This window comes from Chiloscyllium plagiosum, chromosome 11 (assembly GCF_004010195.1).
Source record: "Chiloscyllium plagiosum isolate BGI_BamShark_2017 chromosome 11, ASM401019v2, whole genome shotgun sequence".
NCBI lineage: Eukaryota > Metazoa > Chordata > Chondrichthyes > Orectolobiformes > Hemiscylliidae > Chiloscyllium > Chiloscyllium plagiosum.
In genome coordinates, this window is record NC_057720.1 from 67,545,344 (window position 1) to 67,567,967 (window position 22,624).

The 22,624-nt window shown below is 40.9% G+C and overlaps 2 protein-coding genes across 7 annotated transcripts in view; one reads left to right on the forward strand and one right to left on the reverse strand.

The window, feature by feature from the left end:
• The window catches only part of zgc:110366 (uncharacterized protein LOC550476 homolog), a 113,948-nt gene extending 97,331 nt beyond the window's left edge, over positions 1–16,617 (reverse strand). For 5 of the 6 annotated variants that reach the window (XM_043699667.1, XM_043699664.1, XM_043699668.1 and 2 more), the window contains exon 1: positions 16,452–16,617. In XM_043699667.1, coding sequence (XP_043555602.1) covers positions 16,452–16,560 — 109 coding nt within the window. In that variant the 5' untranslated portion in view covers positions 16,561–16,617. The remainder of the gene's footprint in view (positions 1–16,451) is intronic. The other variant, XM_043699669.1, reaches the window with a different exon arrangement.
• A 40-nt stretch (positions 16,618–16,657) lies between these two features.
• Positions 16,658–22,624, forward strand: part of dph5 (diphthamide biosynthesis 5) — a 73,020-nt gene continuing 67,053 nt past the window's right edge. Inside the window, exon 1 of the mRNA XM_043699670.1 lies at positions 16,658–16,889. Within this exon, the coding sequence (XP_043555605.1) occupies positions 16,755–16,889 (135 nt within the window). The 5' untranslated portion in view covers positions 16,658–16,754. The remainder of the gene's footprint in view (positions 16,890–22,624) is intronic.

Consider the following 22,624-nt stretch of genomic DNA (forward strand, 5'->3'; position numbering starts at 1 on the left):
TTGCCTCTACTCTTTACTGCATCTTCCAAAATTTGATACTTTGCCTCTAGTATTCAAGTTAAGGTTCTCTCTACTTCCCTTATCATGCATTTCGCAAGAACTCAAGTCCCAATATGATTTACATGGAGACTGTCCATTGGTATAGATACCACTTTCGCCCAGTACTGATGCCAGTGTCCCATGAACAGAAAGCCACTTCTCCCACACCAGTCCTTCAGCCATGCATTAATCTCTCTAAATCTTATTTGCCCATGCTAATTCACACATGGCTCAGGTAATAAAGCAAAGACCTTTGAGGATAGGCTTCTTAATTTGGCATCTAGTTCGTCACTGTGACTCTGCAGAAACTCCTTGTTTGTCTTGTCTATCTTGTCGTTATCGACATGGACCATAACAATAGGATTCTCCCCCTCCCATTCCAAATTCGTCTCCATTCCTGAGCAGATGTCCTGAACGCTGCCACTGGGCAAACAACACAGCCATCTAGACTCACACTCTTTGCTGCAAAGAGCAGTATTAATCCTGACACTATACAGTTCCCCACTCCCCATTTAAGTAGCTTGTTGTACCATGGTGGCATGGCCAGTTATCTTATCCACCGTGCAACTCTCAATCTCATCCATAAAAGCTGAAAGCAACTCAAATCTGTTGGACAAGTTAAAAGGTTGAAGCTTTGTGCACCTAAGTCTCCTGACCTGCAGTCACACTCTCCTGTCCATGAACACTAAATCAGATAATTCAATAGTCAGAGGTGTATCTGCCTCCTGATATGAAGAATCCGGATAACATTCCCCCTCCCTGATGTAGTGTCTTTAGTTCAGCCTCCGTCTTATAGAGTCTGCGCTGAAGCTGCTCAAGTGTCAAACCTCTCTCATATGCTGTAACTATGACAGCGCCTGTCTTAACCAGCTTCTTCTCCTGCAGCATGGTAAGAATCAATTCCAGATGGCAGAAAATATTTTAGGCAAAAACAACGGAACACATCCTTCTGTTCCCCCTGCTTAACTTGCTGAAATACATAACCCCAACACTCTATTGTAAACCACATTCAAATTTATAGTCACATTAAGTTGGCTAGCTTTATATGCTTTTGACACATAAGGCCTATCTGACCATATAGACGTTTATAGAATGAGAGGCATGGATAGGGTAAATAGACAAGGTTTTTTCCCTGGTGTGAGGAAATTCAGAACTAGAGAGCATAGATTTAGGGTGCGAGGGGAAAGATTTAAAACAGATCTAAGGGGCAACCTTTTCACACAGTGGGTGGTACGTGTATGAAATGAGCTGCCAGAGGAAGTGGTGGAGGCTAGTACAATAACAACATTTAAAAGGCATCTGGATGGGTACATGAATAAGAAGGGTTGAGAGGGATATGGGCTAAATGCTGGCAAATGGGAGTAGATTAATTAAGGTTATCTGGTCGGCATGGACGAATTGGACCAAAGGGTCTGATTCTGTGCTGTACATCTCTATGACAATATGATTCGCTTAATAAGGACCTGGTTTCAGCTGATTCTGAATTAAGCTGCTCTTTCACTGGAAACATTGAAATTATCCTGCATAATGCTGGAAACTGCAGAATTTAATTTAGTTTAGTTGACATAAAACTAAATTTGATCCTGTACAAAATAAAAAATTTAGATTTTCTTACCAATAATTGCATGCAGTCAGCCTGAGAATAATACCCATCAACCAGCAATGTCCTACACAAATGTTAACTTCCTAGAAATTTCCTAGTGCTCTACACTTAACTCTCTCTTTAAATACATGTCTTCCCGAAGTGTTCTGTGACAGATGTGACCCCATGGCAGATACAGAGACCTCACTGATGGAGCTCTATTTTTAGTTCAAGTATGTACTTTTGGATCAACACTACTAACAGTTTCTAAAACAATATTTGTAACAATTGACCAATGAGAGGAACACTCCAAACTTCCCTATGACAGCTTAAACTTAACTTATATCTCTAACTGTGGTCTTCAGAATATTCTAGGCACAAGACCATTCTGCCAACCAATCAACTTTGCACCTTGGCAAACTGTAACTTGCAGTTTAGACTAGAGGCTCTAGAATATCTAATCTTCAGGCCTTGTACAGTCTAATACAATTTAACCTTTACTGTGAAACTAATAAGCCAATGACATGTCTATAATTATGTGTTTATCCCAGTTACATACACATTTGGCTTTAAGCAATTTCTTCATTTCGCTAATTGTTTAGTGGTTATCCAATCAAAAACATCTAGAGGGATCCCAAATTTTAATCTAGTCTGAACGATGTCTGTTGGATCTTAGCTGCGTCCCTGGATCAGAGCAAAGTGGCCTAAATTCATGATTGCAATCCCATGACCCATATAGATTACCAATGGGATCTATCAATGATATAGTTACAAAGTATCTCTCCCTTCATTGAACAGTCCATCAATGACCATCAAATCAAATATAATACTTTGGGACCGTTAAATATTTTGGGAAAATAATGCAGTGTAGTTTAGGGAATTGTATACTCTTAGGGACAGGAGAAGATAATTGATGGAGAAAATGCATGTAGAAAAAAGAAAACAATTTGCCTGACAAAATCGATCTCACATCAGGCCTTCTGCATTAAATTGAATGTTATTCTGAATCGTCATAATATATTGTTGGCTAAATTCCTGCTGTGACATATTGTATAAATTATATAGGAATGCAGTAAACCTCATGATGCACAAAGGTCTAGAAGTGGCTTTCTGAATATTTGCTATTAAGTCAAGATGAGGAAGTAATGCAACAGTAATAGAATTTTTCTGTTTTAGTGGGCAGCTAATTAAATTTGGTCTTCTATTGTGCAGCCAATCCATTTCAATCCATTCCCCAATGTGGAGACGCAACACATCGAATTTTGCCTACAACTGTCCTCGCTGCTTCTTGAACCCCAGCATTGCACCTTGATGATACCCACTGTGTTCCTTTACATTCCTTCTTGGAGGCTATGAGAGGGCTCACATTCAGTGACACCCATCATCCCCCATAGCCTTCCATGCTTCCCTACCTTGTTCTGAATTCTGCCCATTCAAATTAAGTTTCTTCTATTACTGTCCTTATCCCTATCACTGCAAATGCCTTTGCTACCCCCTCCAGCCTTGAGTCCCCAACTTCCCCAAATTTAATATATCTGAAGTACACCATTATAATTTCAACAAAAATAATTAATTTCAAGCCTGAGATTTTTCAAAACTTGTTTATACACATGCTGAAAAATGCTAGTGCTGAAGCGTAAATTGCACATGTCAAGGAGCCTACAGATAAGCATTGAGCCAAATGCCTTTCCTCAACCCACCATTAAGCTACGACCTTGGAAGAACACAGTATTGCACTGGTGAAATAAACATTGTTCCATTTCGCACTTCAGTATCTTATAGTTTGATGCCCAACATTTTTGAGATAACACAAAAGCAAAATACCCCAGAAGCTGGAAATCTAAAATAAGTACAAGAAAAGCGAAAAAAACGCAGCAGATCACGCAGCAATTGTGGGGAGAAATAAAGTTGATGTATCAGGTCTGACGATAGATCATCAACCTGAAACACTAACTTTGTTTTTAGAATAGAATCTTTACAGTGCGGAAACAGGCCCTTCGGCCCAACAAGTCCACACCAACCCTCCAAAGAGTATCCCACCCAAGCCCATTTTCGTATCCTATTACTCTATATTTACCCCTGACTAATGCACCAACCTATAATCCCTGAGCACTGTGAGCAATTTATTATGGCTAATTCACCAATTGGTGGAGTAGCAGAAAGCATAAGGGACTCTCAAAGAATACAGGAGGATATGGATAGATTGGAGAGTTGGGTGGAAAGTGGCAGATGGAGTTCATTCCAGACAAATGTGAGGTGATGCATTTAGGCAAGTCTAATTCTAGAGCAAATTATATAATGAATGGAAGAGCCTTGGGAAAAGTTGAAGGACAGAGAGATCTGGGAGTGCAGGTCCATTGTACCCGGAAGATTGCTGCACAGGTGGATAGAGTGGTCAAGAAGTCATATGGTATGATTGCCTTCATTGGATGGGGTACTGAGTATAAGAGCTGGCAAGTCATGTTAAAATGGTACAAGACATTGGTTCAGCCGCATTTAGAATACTGTGTACAGTTCTGGTTGCCCCATTACCAAAAGGATGTGGACGCTTTGGAGAGGGTGCAGAGAAGGTTTACGAGGATGTTGTCTAGAAGGTGCTAGCTATGAAGAGAGGTTGAGTAGGTTAGGTTTGTTTTCATTAGAAAAAAGGAGATTGAGGGGGGACCTGATTGAGGTTTACAAAATCATGAAGGGTATAGACAGGGTGGATAGAGATAAGCTTTTTCCCAGGGTGAAGGATTCAATAATGAGAGGTCTTGCTTTCAAGGTGAGAGGTGAAAAGTTTAAGGGGGATACACGCAGCAGGTACTTCACACAGAGAGTGGTAGGTACCTGGAATGGGTTGCCAGCAGAGATGGTAGAGGCAGGCACGGCAGATTCATTTAAGATGCGTCTGGACAGATACATGAGGTGGGGAGCAGAGGGATGCAGATGCTTAGGAATTGGGTGAAAGGTTTGGACAATGGAATTGGATCGGCTCAGGCTTGGAGGGCTGAATGGCCTGTTCCTGGGCTGTAAATTTTCTTTATTCTTTTTGTCTCAGTGCCATTGTTCACACACAGTCCTGGGGTTTCAAAATGGTCAGTCTTCTGCTTGGGTGTCTCATGGTCAGGGGATCTGTTAAGCCATGTCTTAGGGCTGTTCACCAAAATTAATCAGAGGTCAGCAGTTAATACAGTCGTGATGGTCAGTCTGTAGATCCTTTATGAGAATTCAAGGAGGGAGTCTTAGGGTTGGTGGGCGGAGCAATGACAATAAAAGTTGTGGACTCAAGGCTGGATGGGGTAGCAGGGGCATTTACAATGGTAGGGATAAGGACAGTAATAGAAAAAACTCAACTTGAATGGGCAGAATTCAGAACAAGAAAGGGGAGCATAGTAGGCTATGATGGATGATGGGTGTCACTGAAAGTGAGCCCTGTCATTGCCTCCAAGCAGGAATGTAAAGGAACACAGTGGGTATCATCAAGGTGCAATGCTGGGGTTCAAGAAGCAGCGAGGACAATTGGAGATGAAGTTCGATGTGTTGCGTCTCCACATTGGGGAATGGATTGAAATGGGTTGTTGTAGTAGAATGGGAAAATACGGGACATCCTCATGTGTGTTTTTTTCGGTTGGGGGAGGTGGTTTACCTGGTGATTAGATTCTGTCTAGTGCTGACAGGGTTCAGAGTGATCTGTGTGCCAGCAATAACTTTCACTTCTCCAGATGCAAAGTGCCCCTAGAAAATGGCTGGAACAATGCTCGGTGTGAGCAGAATTAATTGTCAGTTTATTGGCCATAAGTGTGGGATCTACACTTGCTGGATGCCATGTAACTGTACTGATAAAAAAACATGAATCAACTATTTGCAAAGTGCAACTACACTGGATTTGCAATCATTGCACTGCTTATTTCATATGCATTCAAACTGCTAATCAAGTGGTCCAAGGAGATTTGCCATTGGTGTATGCAAAGTGAACATGGGCATCTCAATTATGTTGAAGTTAGCGACAATGTTGGTACACTTGCTGAAAGAAACCACAATTTATGACACATCCAAGAGCCACACAAGTTCAAGGCCTCATCTACCTCGCATGTCTAACAATTGTGCAGAATGCAGTGTGACGTTCAGCATTTGATGTGGGTGTAGGGTTAGATGGGTGGTGTTGTGCTACAGGTGTTCCTGCTGATATTGGGTGGTGCCTCAATAGGGCAATAGGCAGACTGCACAGGAAATAGAAATTTGAGGAAACACTTAGTAGAACCCTAATCATCAGCTAATAGAAATAAAATAACAGCACTAAATGCATTGAAAATTCCCATACTGCAATATCAATGCTATCTGAAATACTGGCCCAATAGCTTTAGACTCATTAAACCCAAAACTCTGAGGAAAGTGATAGATTATTAACCAGATTGGCATAGTTTTAAACATAAAAAACTAAAAATGCTAGTTTCACAACCACAAGTCACTGGATTTATTTTATTCCTTTAATTTTCAATTGTAGTGCAGTGATTTATTACAGGAGGGAAAATGACCTAACATCTTACTGACTTGTTAAGAGTTGTGACCTTAGCATTACAATCCTTTAATGCATGAAGTCAATTTAAAAGTAGTCTCAAGTTAGGAAGCGTGCCAGGCATGAATCAAATAGTTATGTTGATCCATTCCATTTTTTTTCATTTACATTTTTAAATAATACTTCAAGTTGTCTAGTTGTGTTGATTAGCATTAACAGTGGTAGCAGCAAGAAATTATACAACTATAAAATAGATAGAAACAGAATTCATGTTGATTGAGGTAAAGGACAGACAGGAGGGTATTGACTGTACTATTCGGGATGCACTATAGATGAACGAATTGTAGAAAGGAGATGGAAGGGAAAATATGCAGACATACATATAAAATGATTGATTGATTGATTGTTGTCACATGTACTGAGATACAGTGAAAAGTGTTGTTTTGTGTGCTCAAGAGGCAGGTTGTATCACACGAAGTGTACCGGGTAGGAGAACAGAATACAGAAGCTAGTGTTACAGCACATAGAAGATACATAGAGATTAGAATTAATACTTGACAGTCCATTCAAAAGTCTGATAACACCGGGGAAGAAGCTGTTCTTGAATCTGTCTGTAAGCATATTCAAACTCTTATATCTTCTGCCTGTTGAAGAGGGTGGAAGAGGATATAACCATGGTGGGAGGGGTCTGTGATTCTGTTGATTGCTTTCCTGAGGTGGCAGGAAGTATGAATGGAACGCTTGTTTGCGTGATGGAATGGGTTGTGTTCACGACTTTCTGTAGTTTCTTGCAGTCTTGGGAAGAGCAGCAGCCATACCAAACTGTAATGCATCCAGATGGAATGCTTTCTATGGCATACCTATAAAAACTGGTAATCATCTTTGTGGACATACTTAATTTCCTTAGCCTCCTGAAGAAGTAGAGACATGGTGCTTTCTTGACCATTGCATTAATGGGGTGGACCAGGATAAACTGTTGGTGATCCTCACTCCCAGGAACTTTACAATCTTGGCCATCTCCATCTCAGCACTATTGATGCAGACAGTGGCATGAAAAACACACTTTTAAACTAACTTCAAACAAACCAACAAGAAATTGGTGTGAAAAGGAGAAGAGAATTGAGATTGTCTTTAGTGTTCAACACTCCTTTTGAATCCTACTTTTAAGAAACCCAAAAATAGCTCTTCACCTTGACTCACTAGTGAGCCTATCAGCAGCATGTACAGAGGAGATCTAGCTTGTGATTGGAGGAATGTCTCCTCACCATTTCTTTCTATTCTACTTACAGGTGTAACTTTCTCTCATAGGTTGTCCCATGATTGAATTTTCCCAGGCAATGTGGGGCCATTTAGGGTGTATCTACGTCATGACCCATGTATTTCAGCATTGGTAGCTTGTTTGTAACTTCAGATCCAAAGCAATGTGATTGACTTTCTGCTTTCTGAAATGGTCCCAAAAGCTATTGAGTCCATGGGCAATGAGTGATGGACAACAAATGCTGACCTTATCAGTGAATCCCACACTCCATGAAATAAATCTATAAAAATCATGTTGCCACTGTCTGTTTATCCTCCTCTCCTTCAGTACCTGAGCAGAACTAGTACTAATTGGCTCATTAGATACAATACAATAAAAAACTGATGAAAACAAGCATAACCTCTGATTATATCCCAAATTTCAGTTCCCAGCTGTTTTTTAGAAATTAGCACTATTGTGCAATAAACAGTTTGTGTGCCTCTGTAACCAATTGAGAAACACTTCAACTTGCAGTATCGCAAATGCGATCTCTGGAAATTGCAGTGCAGCATCATTGTCTCAGCATTGGCTGTTATTTGGACTGTAAATCCAAATTATGGATTATTCCAGCCCCAGCACTCACCTGCAGTTGAAACAGGAAATAAGAAAGTGAGCTTGGAGAAGAAAAGGTACAGGCAGTTTGGTAAAGACCGGGGTGAAGTGTATGTGGGCCATAAGCTTTGACAAATTCTGTGTGAAATATGGTTTTAAATTTGTTTCAGGTTTTCCCTGGAGTTCAAGATTTTTAAGGTGCAACAGGAGGTACTGCAAGTAGAAAGTTAAATTTTTCTTTTCTATTTTAAAATATACTTCTTTTAAAAAGTGATGTCATTTTGCATTATAGGAACTTAGCAATATAAAGTATTTCAACTTACAGACTATAATGTTTTTGGAACTTCTAGCTTTCACATTGGTTCCTATGCAGAAACCATGCTCCATGTGAGGTTGTTTCACATAAAGTCACAATTTTCAGGAACCCAACCACAACTTTAAGTGAGGACTTATTATACTACATATTTTTAGCAACAGGGAGTCAAACATCGCCTCCTCTCATCTTGCAACATAACTTAAACATTCTTTTTATTTCTTATCTACGACATCATAATGACTGAATAGCTCAACTGCTGAATTTACTTCCAGATATCTTGGGCTTTCCCTGCCTATCAAATTTAATTATCTCTCCATCAGCCCAAAAATAAATCAAAATCTCTGACAATCTTCCACTGCATCTCACAATCCATTTTATTACAAAGATTTGTGGATTCAATATACCATGCCTCCTCACTTCTTTCCAATAATCAGTACCCACTGCCTCCTCTCCTTCAGCAAATCCCTTACCACCTCTAGATTTTATTTTGAGCTTTTTAAATATCTAATCTACTGCAAGCTAGGTTGAATTACATGTATATTATATCTTAAGGTTTTCCAACATCCATTTGAAACCTTTAGAAAGGAAGTTCACTTAAAATGAGCCTCAAGTGCTGGTAAGATAACCTGAGTTAATATTGTAAAGCTACACTAAACAACTGTGTGAAGTTAAACCATTTACACTGCTAACACCTCTAGTTCCTGTTTGCACATTGTGGTGTTATTACCTACGTCAAGACATGCAGGTGTTCTTGTATCAGCACCACTTCACAGAGTGGTACAGAATTCATGAAATTCACAGTTTGAAATGAAGATGAGATATGACAAGAGGATGAATATGTTAGTGCAGATGAGATAAGGAAGAAACTTGGTTGGAGAATGCATTAGTATGCACAAGACATATCAGCAGAGTGAACTGGTATTTTCATTAATCTTAGGTAGGAAAATACCCAAATCGTTTCTACAATTGCCTCCTTTATCAAAGCTTCAGTGACCCTTTTACAAACAAGGCACTGCAAGCAACACCACACTAGAATGTTTGCTGAAGATAAAAGATTTGGTTTGATAAAAACGTCTTTTAAGTGCAACCTTCTGTAAAGCTCCTGACTGCACATATCCTGGAATATCACAAAAAGTACTGAAGGTACACAATATTCCAATCAGTATCTGAAACTGATGCAGCCGATGAGAGTGGGCATTGCCTTACTGCTGTTGGAGCTCACATCGGTCATGACACGAGACCTGCCCTAACCAGTGTATATTTTCAAGACTTGTACAAAGTCAATGTGGAATAATATTAATTTTACCAATTTTCTTTATCTGGTGTGATTTATTTCTTATTATCTGCACTCCTATAAAACAGGGACACTTTTATTTGGTTTTTCTTAATTAGACAGGAGGCACGTGTTTTTACCCAAGTTTGAAACAGACACAGAGGTGATTATTTCAGATGTGACCTTGCATCTGGACTTCTGAAAGATTAATTTATCTTTCCCTTTTAGACAAACAAACTATGCCTTACCATTAAGTTATACTGTCTGCCTTTAAACCTACATGAACTTAATCATGTAGGAAGTTATTTTTTCACACAATGAGCAGGTAGTAGCTAGGGTGGTGTCAAACATGTGTAAAAGACATGAAAAGGTAATTTAGGACGTTTGATACTTATTTCAGCCTTTATCAAACTACAGAGTACTAAATTTAATAATCAAACACCAAAAACTGAGAGACAACATTTTTAATTAATGACTTAGTGGCTAATTGTGAATCTGAAAGGTGACCTGATTGGAGCTTGCAGTGCGGCTGGGCCTTTGGAAGAAAGCTTATCAGACTTTGTATGATCGAGGGAAGTTTTGAAAGTTGCGAAAGTGCTACAATTGACAGAATAGGCAGAGGTGAGAAAACTGAAGAGTTTTTTTTATTTGAGGTGACGTAGGGGGTTTGTTGAAAAAAATAATTGAGGCACCACATCTGGGCGCAGAAGTGAAAGTGCATGCCTGCTGATGCCAGAAAAGCCTGAAGACAGTGAAGTGGCAGCCGTTACAGAGGGTTCTTGTTTTGGTGAGAAAAGGCTGCAGGCAGCATGAAAATTGTCCCACTCAAAATGCAGAGTGCCTTCCTGCAAGAACACAGGACATTTTAAAATTACTTTTTGCAGCAAAAAGAATGAAACTCAAACACAGGAAAAACTCACCAGGTCATTTAAGAGATCAAAGAGCTTAAAAGCAATGAAATTTTTGGGTGAAATAAAATAATCCAAGGGAAAAAAAACTAGTACAGGAAGACAGAAAACATTAATGAAGAAGTGGAGTCTTATACTTTTTGACATCAAGATATTTTCACACGACGTCCAAAAGATAAAACTCAGAAAGCAGATGAGAAATATGTGCAAATTTATAATTTTATCCTAAAGGGTGGCCTCACGTTCTCAATTATCCCATTCTCATACAATACCATGAGTAGCAAAGGCATCTTAATGTCATAGATGACATCTTAATCCACAACAAAAGACCAGACTTGTAGCTCAGGTTGAGGTTCTGAATGTAAGTTTGCTTGCTGAGCTGTAAGATTTGGATTCAGATGCTTCGTCACCATACTAGGTAACATCATCAGTGAGCCTCTGGTGAAGCGCTGGTGTTATGTCCCACTTTCTATTTATGTGTTTAGGTTTCCTTGGGTTGGTGATGTCATCCGGAGGCTCACTGATAATGTTACCTAGTATGGTGATGAAACGTCCAAAAACTAACTTTCCAGCTCAGTGAGCAAACCTACATCCAAAAGACCAGTCATTTCAAGAGTCCTTAAACATTCTTCAATAGATACATCAATGGCACTTGGGAATTACAAAGTATCATACCCTGTGTGGTGGCCAGGAATTTCACAAGCATTGGAGGAGATGATCTTGAATTGTAATATCTGCGCTAAGCTATACGATATCAAGAACAAGAACACCATTTATGATTTCTTATTTCCATCTGAGTGCTGGGAACACCATGACTGTTTGAACTTAAAGGAAGAATATTTATCATTGTTGACCATTACTTAAGAAGGTTTGAGGTTAAATATATGCATGAACTTAGATTGAAAGTTGTTATCACCTTACTCAAGGAAACTTTTGCAATGTCTGGTATCCCTGATATAGTTGTTTCTAATAATGGCCCATAGTTTGCTAATGAATGTTTCAAACAGTTGTGGAGTTTATGCGTCTATAGATAACACCAGCTCGCCTACAAACACACACGAAAGAACAGAGTGGCTGAGAAGATTGTGAAAACAATTAAAGCTGACCTCAAGATAAATGAGGACTTTGATTTATCATTACTGAGTTTAATGCCACACCATTGTAACACAGTCTCCCCTCCCCCCCAGACAAGCTTCTGACGAGCAGACCACTACACAGTCACAGGTCTCCCAAATATAGTGATACCTAGAGTTACAAACAAATATAGATTGGAAATTTACGAAAGGAAGGTACAGTAAGCCAAAGCCATAACCAACATAGAGAGTTTGTGCTTTACCAGAGCTCCAAACAGGAAAGTAGGTATGAATCCAGGATCAGAATCAAAATGGCACAACCCTAGAGAAAACTCAGTAACTGACATCATATCGCGTGGAGACAGAAAATAGTGCTGTCAGTAAGAAATCTCAGGATCTTTGATTATCATGAAAAAGAGACCCCCAGGGAATGGATCAGCTACCCTGAAATCCAGGAGGTCAACTTCAAAATGAAGATGACATTCTCTGATGATTCAAACAGTGTTTCAGAGTACACACAAAAACTTCAAGAAAGATATTGCCAGGGTTGGAGGGTTTGAGTTATTGGAAGAGCTTGAATAGGCTGAGATTTTTCCCCCTGGAGCTTCAGAGACTGAGGGATGACCTTATAAAAGTTTTTAAAGTCCTGAGGGGCATGGATAGGATGAACAGTCAAGGTCTTTTCCCCAGGGTAGGCAAGTCCAAAACTAGAGGGCATAGGTTTAAGTTGGCATGGGAAAGATCTAAAAGGGAACGAAGGGGCAACTTTTTCATTCAGTGGATGGTGTGTGTATGTAATAAGTGGTGGAGGTAGGTACAATTATAAAATTTAAAAAGCATCTGGATGGATATATGAATAGGAAGGATTTAGAGAGAGATGGGCCAAATGCTGGCAACTGGGACTAAATTAATTTAGGATACTGGTCGCTATGGATGAGTGAAACCAAAGGGTCTGTTACTGTGCCATATATCTCAATGACTCTAGATCCTGAATCACCACCACCACAAAAACAGAAAGCAAGATCAAGCAGATTAATGAAACCACCACAGTGCTCACATCTGAGAGCCAGAGATGAGATAAAGACGAGGGGAGGTGGGTGATAGATACTCACAAATGTAAGTAGTCACTCCACATTAGAAGCAAATTTACAGATTACATGATACCAGACTCTGGAGAAAGATGATGCCATGAGCACTCTTGTGCTAAACTTAAGTGTGTAAATAATTAGCAGCATGTTAAATGAAAGAGTAATCTTACCAACAGCCCAGACTCAGCTGTCTCTCCAGTTCCCTACCCATGAGTATTTTCTAAAATGCCCCAGCATGGTATTAGAACCCCTGCCTTCCCTCTGCTGAAGACGTGTGCCTGGCTGCAGCTCTTCTCAGACTGCATGGATTAGTTGGCGTGGTAATTGGACACACTGAGGAGCACACATGAGACAGAGAGTGTGATAGACAGTATGTTCAGAGTGTAGGAGTCTCCAATTGCTATTCCCCTCTCAAACAAGTATACCATTTTGGATACTGATGGGGATGAATAGCCTCTCAGGGGAAAATAACAGCAGCAGCAGTCAGGTCTTTGGCACCACAACTGGCTTTGCTGTAAAGCAGAGTTTGTCAAAGTCCAAATAAGCAATTGTGACAGGGGACTCTCTGGTCTAGGCTTTCTATGGCCGAGAGTGAGATTCCAGGATTGTGCCAAGCTGGTGCCAGGGTCAAAAATGTCTTGGACCAACTGCAGCAATTTCTCAAAGGCGAGTGGGAGCAGCCAGAGCTCATTGTACACATTGGAACAAACAGCAAAAGGATGAGGTCCTGCAGAGTGAACATAGGTAGCAGGAAAACAAGCAGGACCTCAATAGTAGTAATCTCTGGATTATTCCTGGTGCCATGTGCTAGTGAAAGTAGGAATAGGAGGAATGTGTGGCTGAGGAGCTGGTCCTGGGGGCAGGAATTCAGAATTTTGGATCATTGGGATCTGTTCTGGGGCAGAGGTGACCTGTACAAGAGGAACCTGAACTGGATGGGAGCAATATCTTGGTGGGGAGATTTGCTAGAACTACTTGGGATGGTTTAAACTAATCTGGAAGGAGGTGGGAATGGTTGGGGAACCTAAACAGTAGTGAGACAAAAGAAAAGATTGAGGCTATTATTGAAGTTAAAGGGAGCAAGTTAAAGAGACAAGAATAAGGCAGGGAATAAGGAAAGACTGATGAATTGAACTGCAATTGTTTCAATGCAAGAGGCCCAACAGATAAGGCAGATGAACTCAGAGCATGGATGAGTGCACGGGACTGGGATATCATAGTTATTACAGAAACATAGCTGAAGGAGTGAAAAAACTGGCAGCTCAGTGTTCCAGAGTACAGATTCTATAGGAAGGATAGAATGGGAAGCAAGAGAGGAGGGGGAGTGGTGTTTTTCATTAGGGAAAACATTATGCAGTACTTAGGGAGGTTATTCCTCAGGGATCGTCCAGTGAGGCTATATGGGTAGAACTACGAAATAAGAAGGGGGTGATCACTTTGATGCGATTGTATATAAGCCCTCCAATAGTCAGCAGGAAATCGGGGAGCAAATATGTAGGGAGATTGCAGATTGTTGTTCGAATAACAGAGTTGTAAAGGTAGAGGATTTTAACTTTCCAAACATAGATTGGGACTGCATTGCATTAAAGGCTTGGATTGGGAGGAATTTGTTAAGTGTATTCAGGAAACTGTTCTTAATCAATATGTAGTTCGCTCTAGTACAGAAGGGGCAAAACCCAATCTCCTCTTGGGAAATAAGGCAGGCCAGGTGACGGAGGTGTTAGTTAGGGAGCACTTTGGGACCATTGACCATATTATTTTAGTTTTGAAATAGTAATGAAAAAGGATAGGTCTGGTCCTTAAGTTAAAGTTCTAAATTGGGCAAGGCAAATTTTGATGGTATTAGACAGGAACATTTAAAAGTTAACTGGGCGAGGCTGTTCACAGAAAAATGGGATGTTTACAAAAGTGAGATGAGAGTTCAGGGCCTGCATGTTCCTATTGGGTGATGGGCAAGGCTGGCAGGAGTAGGGATTACTAAATGATTCAAGATATTGAGGGTCTGGTCAAGAAAAAGGAGGCATATGTCAGATATAGGCCACTGGGATCAAGTGAATCCCTTGAGGAGTACAGGAGGTGTAGCAGTAAACTTAAGAGGGAAATCAGAAGAGCAAAAAAGAGACACAAGATAGTTTTGGCAGATAAGGTAAAGGAGAATCCAGAAATATTCTGCAAATATATTAAGGGCAAAAGAGTCAGTATGGAGAAAATAGAGCCTCTGAAAGATCCACAAGGTCATCAATTTATGAAAACAAAGAAGATGGGTGAGATACGAAACAAATATTTCTTGTCAATATTTACTGTGGAGAAAGACATAGAAGTGAGGGAACTCAAGAAAGTAAACAATGATGTCTTGAAAAGAGTCCACATTACAGAAAAGGAAGTGCATAAAAGGATAAATCCCTGAGACCTGATCATGTGTATCCCAGGACATTGTTGGAAGCTACGGAAGAAATTGCGGGATGCCTCTATTATCGAAAACCAGGGATGAGGTGCTGGAAGACTGGAGGGTAGCTAGTGGCATTATTTAAGAAAGGCTGCAAGGAAAAGCCAGGAAACTATGGATTGGTGAGCCTCACATCAGTGATGGGTAAGTTATTCAGAAGGTTCAGAGAGTCAGGACCTACATGTATTTGGAAAGACAAGGCCCGATTAGGGTTAGCCTTGTGTGTGGGAAATTGTGTCTGACAAATTTGATTGAGTTGCTTGAAGAGGTGACCAAGAAGGCAGTGCGGTAGACCATGTCTGCATGAATTTTAGCAAGAACGTTGACATGAGTCTGCCTGGTAGACTGGTTAATAAGGTTAGATCACATGGGATCCAGGGAGAGCTAGGCAACTGGATACAAAATTAGCTCGATGGTTGGAGACAGAAGGTGGTGGTTGAGTGTTGTTTTCCCAGAAAAGGGATTTTTTTTGTATTGATTTGGACCCCTTAGAAGAGCTACTGGGGACTTTAATTTATATCCTATACTATCCCTGTCCCAGATGGAGTCAGTGTGATGGAGTTTTATTTTTAATTAAACTAGAGGGTGTAGGTATAAGGTGAGAAGGCTAAGATTTAAACAAGACCTGAGAGGCAATGTTTTTACACAGAGTGGTGCATTTATGAAATGAGCTGCCAGAGGAAATTGTAGAGGCAGCATGGTTACAAAATTTAAAATATTTGGACAGGTACATAAATAGGAAAGGTTTAGTAGGACATCGGCCACATGCAGGCAAATGGGACTAGTTCAGTTTAGGAAACCTAATCAGCATGGACAAGTTGGATTGAAGGGACTGTTTCCAACTTGTGTATCTCTATGACTCTGACTCTATGGTTTTTAGTTTAGCTTGGGATTATGGTTGACAGGGACTGGTTGGGAACAAAGGGTCTGTTTCTGTGCTGTACAACTATATGACTTTATGAATCTACTCATCCACATTGAACAATATTTGCAAAAGAAATTTGGCATCATTAGTACTTGGACGGGGGACTTCAATCAACAAGAATGTTTTACATAATTATTTCTGAAGCTGGTCTAGTTCTAAAGGAGATATACTGGGCCTGTAACAGATGGTAAGACATTTGTCAAGAGGACTGGCCTTTAAATTCTGCTCTTCACCCACATCTCGTGAACGAATAAGAAGAATATTAGTAATCAGGTGCTGTGCAACATCAGGACTGGTGTTTATTTTGTAGGCTTAGGTACTTAAATCAAGGTCACATATTTAAGCCGGGCTGCAGGAATGATTTGATCAGTGTTTGGTGTGAGAGACAGTTTGGAGTTTGATCAGGTTAGTGAGTGAGTCAGTCTGCAATCAGACACATTCAGTAACTCACCAAGACCGAGTATTGGGATTTTCAACCCATTCACTAGCTCCACACTCGGAATGCTAGGCCCCGCAAACGTATCCATCCCCAGATTTACACTTGATAAATAATAGTTCATTCACTCTCTGCCCAGCAGGAATCCGCCTCTTGAGAGACAACGTCGTAAAAACGTCGTAAAAACAGGCAGACGGAAAATGGCATGCCGTAAATCGGAGTGTTATTGCCATGGCGATGGCGGCCTGCCGCCGTGTGGAAGACATTGGCACCGACAGTTACGGTTAACGGTGTTTGTGTAGTTGTAGCCTACGGAGAATGTTGTATTTGATCGGCCTGGGCCTGGGGGACGCCCGGGACATAACAGTGAAAGGTTTGGAGATTGTGAGGAGTTGCAGCCGGGTCTACCTGGAGGCCTACACCTCCCTCCTGACTGTCGGCAAGGAAGTGCTGGTAGGTTTGTCCAGTACAGCCAGCAAATCCACATCATTCCTCACGCACTACTTCCACTGAGCTAAATGCAGTGTTCACATGGTGTACTGTGAGCAAGTGATCCCAACATAAGACGATTAAAACACACTGACGAGTTATCTTTCACTGCACGTATTTCCATAAAGGGCCAACGATGATGGGAATTGTACTTTGCACCATCTCTGCATTCATCACAGGGTTCCGTCTGGGAGAATGCTAACCATAAAATATACATTGTTCACGTTAGTAAAGGAACATTTTATTTAAAAAAAGTATTCACGTTAAGAAAGGCCACATGAATGCCACATTGTTGCTTTTACTGATTGTTAGTTATTTGGAGTCCTAAAGATATGCAGCATGAAAACAGGCCTTTTGGTCCTATATATCCATGTTGACCAGGTTCTCTAAACTGAACTAGTCTTATTTGCCTGCATGTGGCCAATATCCTTCTCAAACTTTCCTATCCATGTACCTGTCCAAAGGTCATAGAGTCAAAGAATCGTGCAGCACGGAAACAGACCCTTCAGTCCAACTCAACTATGCTGACCAGAAATCCTAAATTAATCTAGTCCCATTTGCCAGCACTTGGTCCATATCCCTCTAAACTCTTCTTATTCAGATGTCTTTTAAATGGTGCAATTGTACCAGCCTTCCTCTTCCTTTTGCACGACCCTTTGTGTGAAAAAGTTACCACTTATTTCCCTTTTAAATCTTTTCCCTCTCATCTTAAGCTGTGTCCTCTAGAACTGTACTCCCCCAACCCCGGGGAAAAGACCTTGTCTATTTATCCTACCTGTGGCCCACATGATTTTATAAACCTCTATAAGGTCACCCCTCAGTCTCGGTGATACTCCAGGGGAAAACAACATCAGCCTATTCAGCCTCTCCCTTTGGCTCAAACCCTCCAATCTTGGCAACATCCTTGTAAATATTTTCTGAACCCTTTCAAGTTTCACAACATCCTTATTTTAGAAGGGAGACCAGAATTGCACTCAATATTTGGAACTGGCTTGAAGGTAGAAGACAGAGAGTGGTGGTGAGGATTGATTTTCAGACTGGAGGCCATGACCAGTGGTGTGCCACAAGGATGGGCTCTAGGTCCACTGCATTTTGTCATTCCAAGGTCTCTTTGTTCAGCAACACCTCCCAGGGTCTTATATTAAGTGTATAAGTCCTGCTCTGATTTGCCATTCCATTTTAGATCAATTCACATTTATCTAAATTAAACTCCATCTGCTACTCCTCAGCCCATTAGCCTATCTGATCAAGTTGGATTCTGAGGTAACCTCCTTCGCTGTCCACTACACCTCCAACTTTGGTGTCCTTTGCAAATTTACTAACTATACCTCCTAGGTTCACATCCAAATCATTTATATAAATGATGAAAAGCAGTGGACCCTACACCGGTCCTTGTGGCACACCACTGGTCACAGGCCTCCAGTCTGAAAGGTAACCCTCTACCTTCAAGCCAGTTCTTTATCCAAATGGCTAGTTCTCCCTATATTCCATATGATCTAACTTTGCTAATCAGTCTACCATGAGGAACCATGTCGAATGCCTTACTGAAATCCATTTGGATCAATTCCACTATTCTGCCCTCATTAGTCCTCTTTGTTACTTCTTCAAAAAACTCACCCAGGTTGGTGAGACATGATTTCCCATGCACAGAGCCATTTTGACTATCCCTAATCAGTCCATGCCTTTCCAAATATATGTAAATCCTGTCCCTCAGAATTCCCTCCATGTGTCAGGCTCACCGATGTCTAGTTCTTTGGCTTTTCCTTACCACCTTTCTTAAATAGTGGCACCATGTTAGCTAACCTGCAGCCTTCTGGCACCTCACCATGACTATTGATGATCCAAATATCTCAACAAGAGGCCCAACAATTACTTCCCACAGAATTCTAGTGTACACCTGATCATGTCCTGAGGATTTATCCAGCTTTAAGCATTTTAAGACATCCAGCACCACCTCCCCTAAATGTTTAATTGTACATACCTCTACCACTTTCTCTGGCAACTTGTGGGCAGCACGGTGGCACAGTGGTTAGCACTGCTGCCTCACAGCCCCAGAGACCCGGGTTCAATTCCTGTCTCGGGCGACTCTCTGTTTGCACATTCTCCCCGTGTCTGCGTGGGTTTCCTCCGGGTGCTCTGGTTTCCTCCCACAATCCAAAAATGTGCAGGTTAGGTGAATTGGCCATGCCAAATTGCCCGTAGTGTTAGGTGAAAGGGTAAATGTAGGGGAATGGGTCTGGGTGGGTTGCGCTTCGGCGGGTCAGTGTGGACTTGTTAGGCCGAAGGGTCTGTTTCCACACTCTAAGTAATCTAATCTAATCTAATCTAATCTATGTACCGCCCTCTGTATGAAAAGTTACCCCTTCAGGTCCCTTTTAAATCTTGCCTCTCTCATCTTAAACTTATGCCTTCCAGTTTTGGACTTCCCTTCCTTGGAGAAAACACCTTGGCTATTCAGCTTATCTATATCCCTTGAGATTTTACAAATTTCGATAAGGTTTACAATCCTCTTACGCTCCAGCTAAAAAGGTCCCAGTCTATCTAGCCTCTCCTTAGAACTCAAACCTTCCAATCTTGGTAACATCCTTGTAAGTCTTTTTAGCATTCTTCCTCTAGTAGGGTACCAGAATTGTACTCAGTACCCCAATTGTGACCTCATCAATGTCTGAAAAGCTGTAACATGATGTCCCAACTCTTATACTTGGTGCTCTGACCAATGAAGGTGAGTGTGCCAAAGGCTTCTTCACCCTCCTTTCTACCTGTGATAACACTTCCAAGAAACTCTGTACTCCTTGGTCTCTCTGTTTGACAACACTCCCCATGGCTCCACCACTAATTGTGTAAGTCCTATCCTCGTTTGTCTTACCAAAGTGCAACTCGTCAGCATTTATCTGAATTGGACTCTCATCTGCAATTCTTCGGCCCTCTGGCCAAATGATAAAGATGTCAGAAACAGAAAGTGATAACATGAAGTAGTTCCCAAAACTGTGGTATGCAAGGAATTTTTTAAAAATCAAAGCACAAATCTGACCTGTAGGTTCTGAAAAATGGAAAGAGTAACTGAAAGCATCATGTAGTTTATAAATCTGAGACATAAGATTAACCCTCAATTTGATTAATTCATTAAAGGAAAGTGCTGGGCGAACATTTGTTGTCATCCCTAGCTGTCTTGGAGAAGGTGCTGGTCTGCTGCTTTCTTGAACTGCTGCAGACCCTTGGTGTAGGGTCAATCACAATACTCATAGGAATTGCGATCCAGAATGTTGTCTTTAAGTGTGAGAAACAACAACAATGAAAGTCCAAATCAAAAAGGTGAAGTTCTTATGCATTTGCTTCCTGACCTTTGAGGTGATAGAAATCTTGAGTTTGCATGTTAACTGTTTAGAATCATAGAGTGACACTGCATAGAAATAGACCTTCTGGTCCAACCAGTCCACACCCACCATGTTCCCAAACTAAACCAAGCCCACCAGCGTGTTCTTGGCCCACCTCTCTCCAAACCCTACCTGTCATGAATTTATCCAATTATATTTTAAATGTTGTTACTATACCTACATCCCGATTTTCTCTGGCAGTTCATTCCACACTCGAACCTTTCTCGATGTAAAAAATGTTGCCCCTCGTGTCCTTTTTAAATCTTTCTCCTCTCATCTTAAAAAAATAAGTCCCTTAGTTTTGAACTCCCCCTTCCTAGGGAAAAAAAAACCCTGTCGTTCACCTTCTCTATGCCAGTAATGATTTTATAAACTTCAGTAAAGTCATCTGTCAACCTCCTTCGCTCCAGTGAAAAAAGTCCTAGCCTTTCCAGTTTGTTTTTATATGTCAAACCCTCCACTCCTGGTAAATATTTTCTGAACCCTCTCCAGTTTAATAATAGCCTTCTGATAACAGGATGAGCAGAATTTACTCCAGAACATCCTGTATAACCTCAATATGACATTCCAACTCCTATACTCAAAGGTCTGTGTAATGAAAGCAAACATGATAAACACCTTCTTAACCACTTTGGTGAATTGCCTCACTCCATCTTGTAGATAGAATACACTGCAGCCATGTAAATTGATTGTGAAAGGAGTGAACTTTGAAGGTCATGGTTGGGCTGTCAGTCAAGGGAACTGTTTAGAATGGTGTTAGAATTCTTGGTTGGTTTTACACCCATTCAGGCAAGTGAAGAGTATTCCATCACACTCTTGACTTGTGCTTTGTAGATGGTGGCTGGTATTTGAGAGGTAGTTGCTGAATGATTCCTAGCCCCTGACTTTCTCTTGTGGCCATAGTATTTGTATGGCTGGTCCAGTTTGTTTTCTGGTCATTGGTAAACCCCATTGTTGATCATTGATTGTAGGGATTTGGTGATTATAATGCCATTGAATGTCAAGAATGATGGTTGGAGATGGTCATTGTTTGGCCCTTGTGTGGCTGAAAGTAACTTGTTGCTTATCAGCCCAAGCATGGGTATTGTCCGAGTTTGCAGTATTTGGATACTGACTGCTTCGATATCTGAGGAGTTGCAAGTGGTGCTGTGCATTGTGCAATCATTGGCGAACAATTCCACTTTGGATCTTGTGATAAAAGGATGTTCATTGGTGAAGTAGCTGTAAATACTTGAGGCTGAGGCACAATTCTTAAGAACTCATGCAGTGATGATCTGGGCTGAGATGATTGACCACCAATCATAATGATCATCCTTTTATAATAGGTATGGTTCCAACCAACAGAATTTTCCCCTTGATTCTCATTGACTCCAGTTTTGCTAGGGTTCCTTGAAGCCATACTCAGTTGAATGTTGTTCTATGTCAACAACCCTTTCCATCACTGATGATTGAGAGTGGTCTGATGAAATCGTGATGGCCAGATTGGATTTGTCCATTTTTTAAACATACCAGTTTAATTTTCAGCTTTGGTGAGTAGCTGCCAATGTTGTAGCTGTATTGGAAAAGCTTAGTTAGGGATGTGCTAATTTTGGAGCACATCATCAGTTCTATTGTAGAGATATTGTCAGGGTCTGTGGACTTTTGAAGTGTCCAGTTTGTTGAACTATTTCATAATATCATGTATCGAACTTATTGAAGACTGGAATAAAACAATGAACTGCAATACTCAAGAACTGCAAGTGCTGCTATACCTGATGAGTTTCTCCAGCAATTTCTGATGTTATTGTAGTTGAAGATTGGTATCTGTGATGCTGGGAACCTCAAGAAGAGGCTGAGATAAATCATTCACTGGGCATCTCTGGCTCAAGATGGACACAACTACAGATGGGGAAAAATGTATAGTGTCTTTTACATAGATGTGCTAGACTCCTCCATCTTTAAGAATGGGCATTTGTAGAGTCTCCACATCCTGTAAATTGTTTAATTGCCCACCACAGTTCTTGAATAGATACAGCAGAATTGCTGAACTTAAATCTGCTTTATTGATTGTGGCAAGCCATCCTGTGTTGTCGTGTCACCAGGTTGATATACAGGGGAACCTCGATTATCCGAATGTGATGGGTGGGCACTATTTCATTCGGATAATCAATTATTCGATTAATTGATTAAATGCCTTTCCTCTGGGGCTCAGAGCTTTTAAAGTCTGCTCCCCTTGTTCAGGTGACTGTAGCAGCACACAGCGCGCGAGGCCCCGCACCCAAAATCATCCCCAACCCCAAAACCGTCATTCTACACCCCCGCTCCAACACCATCCAACACTGCCCC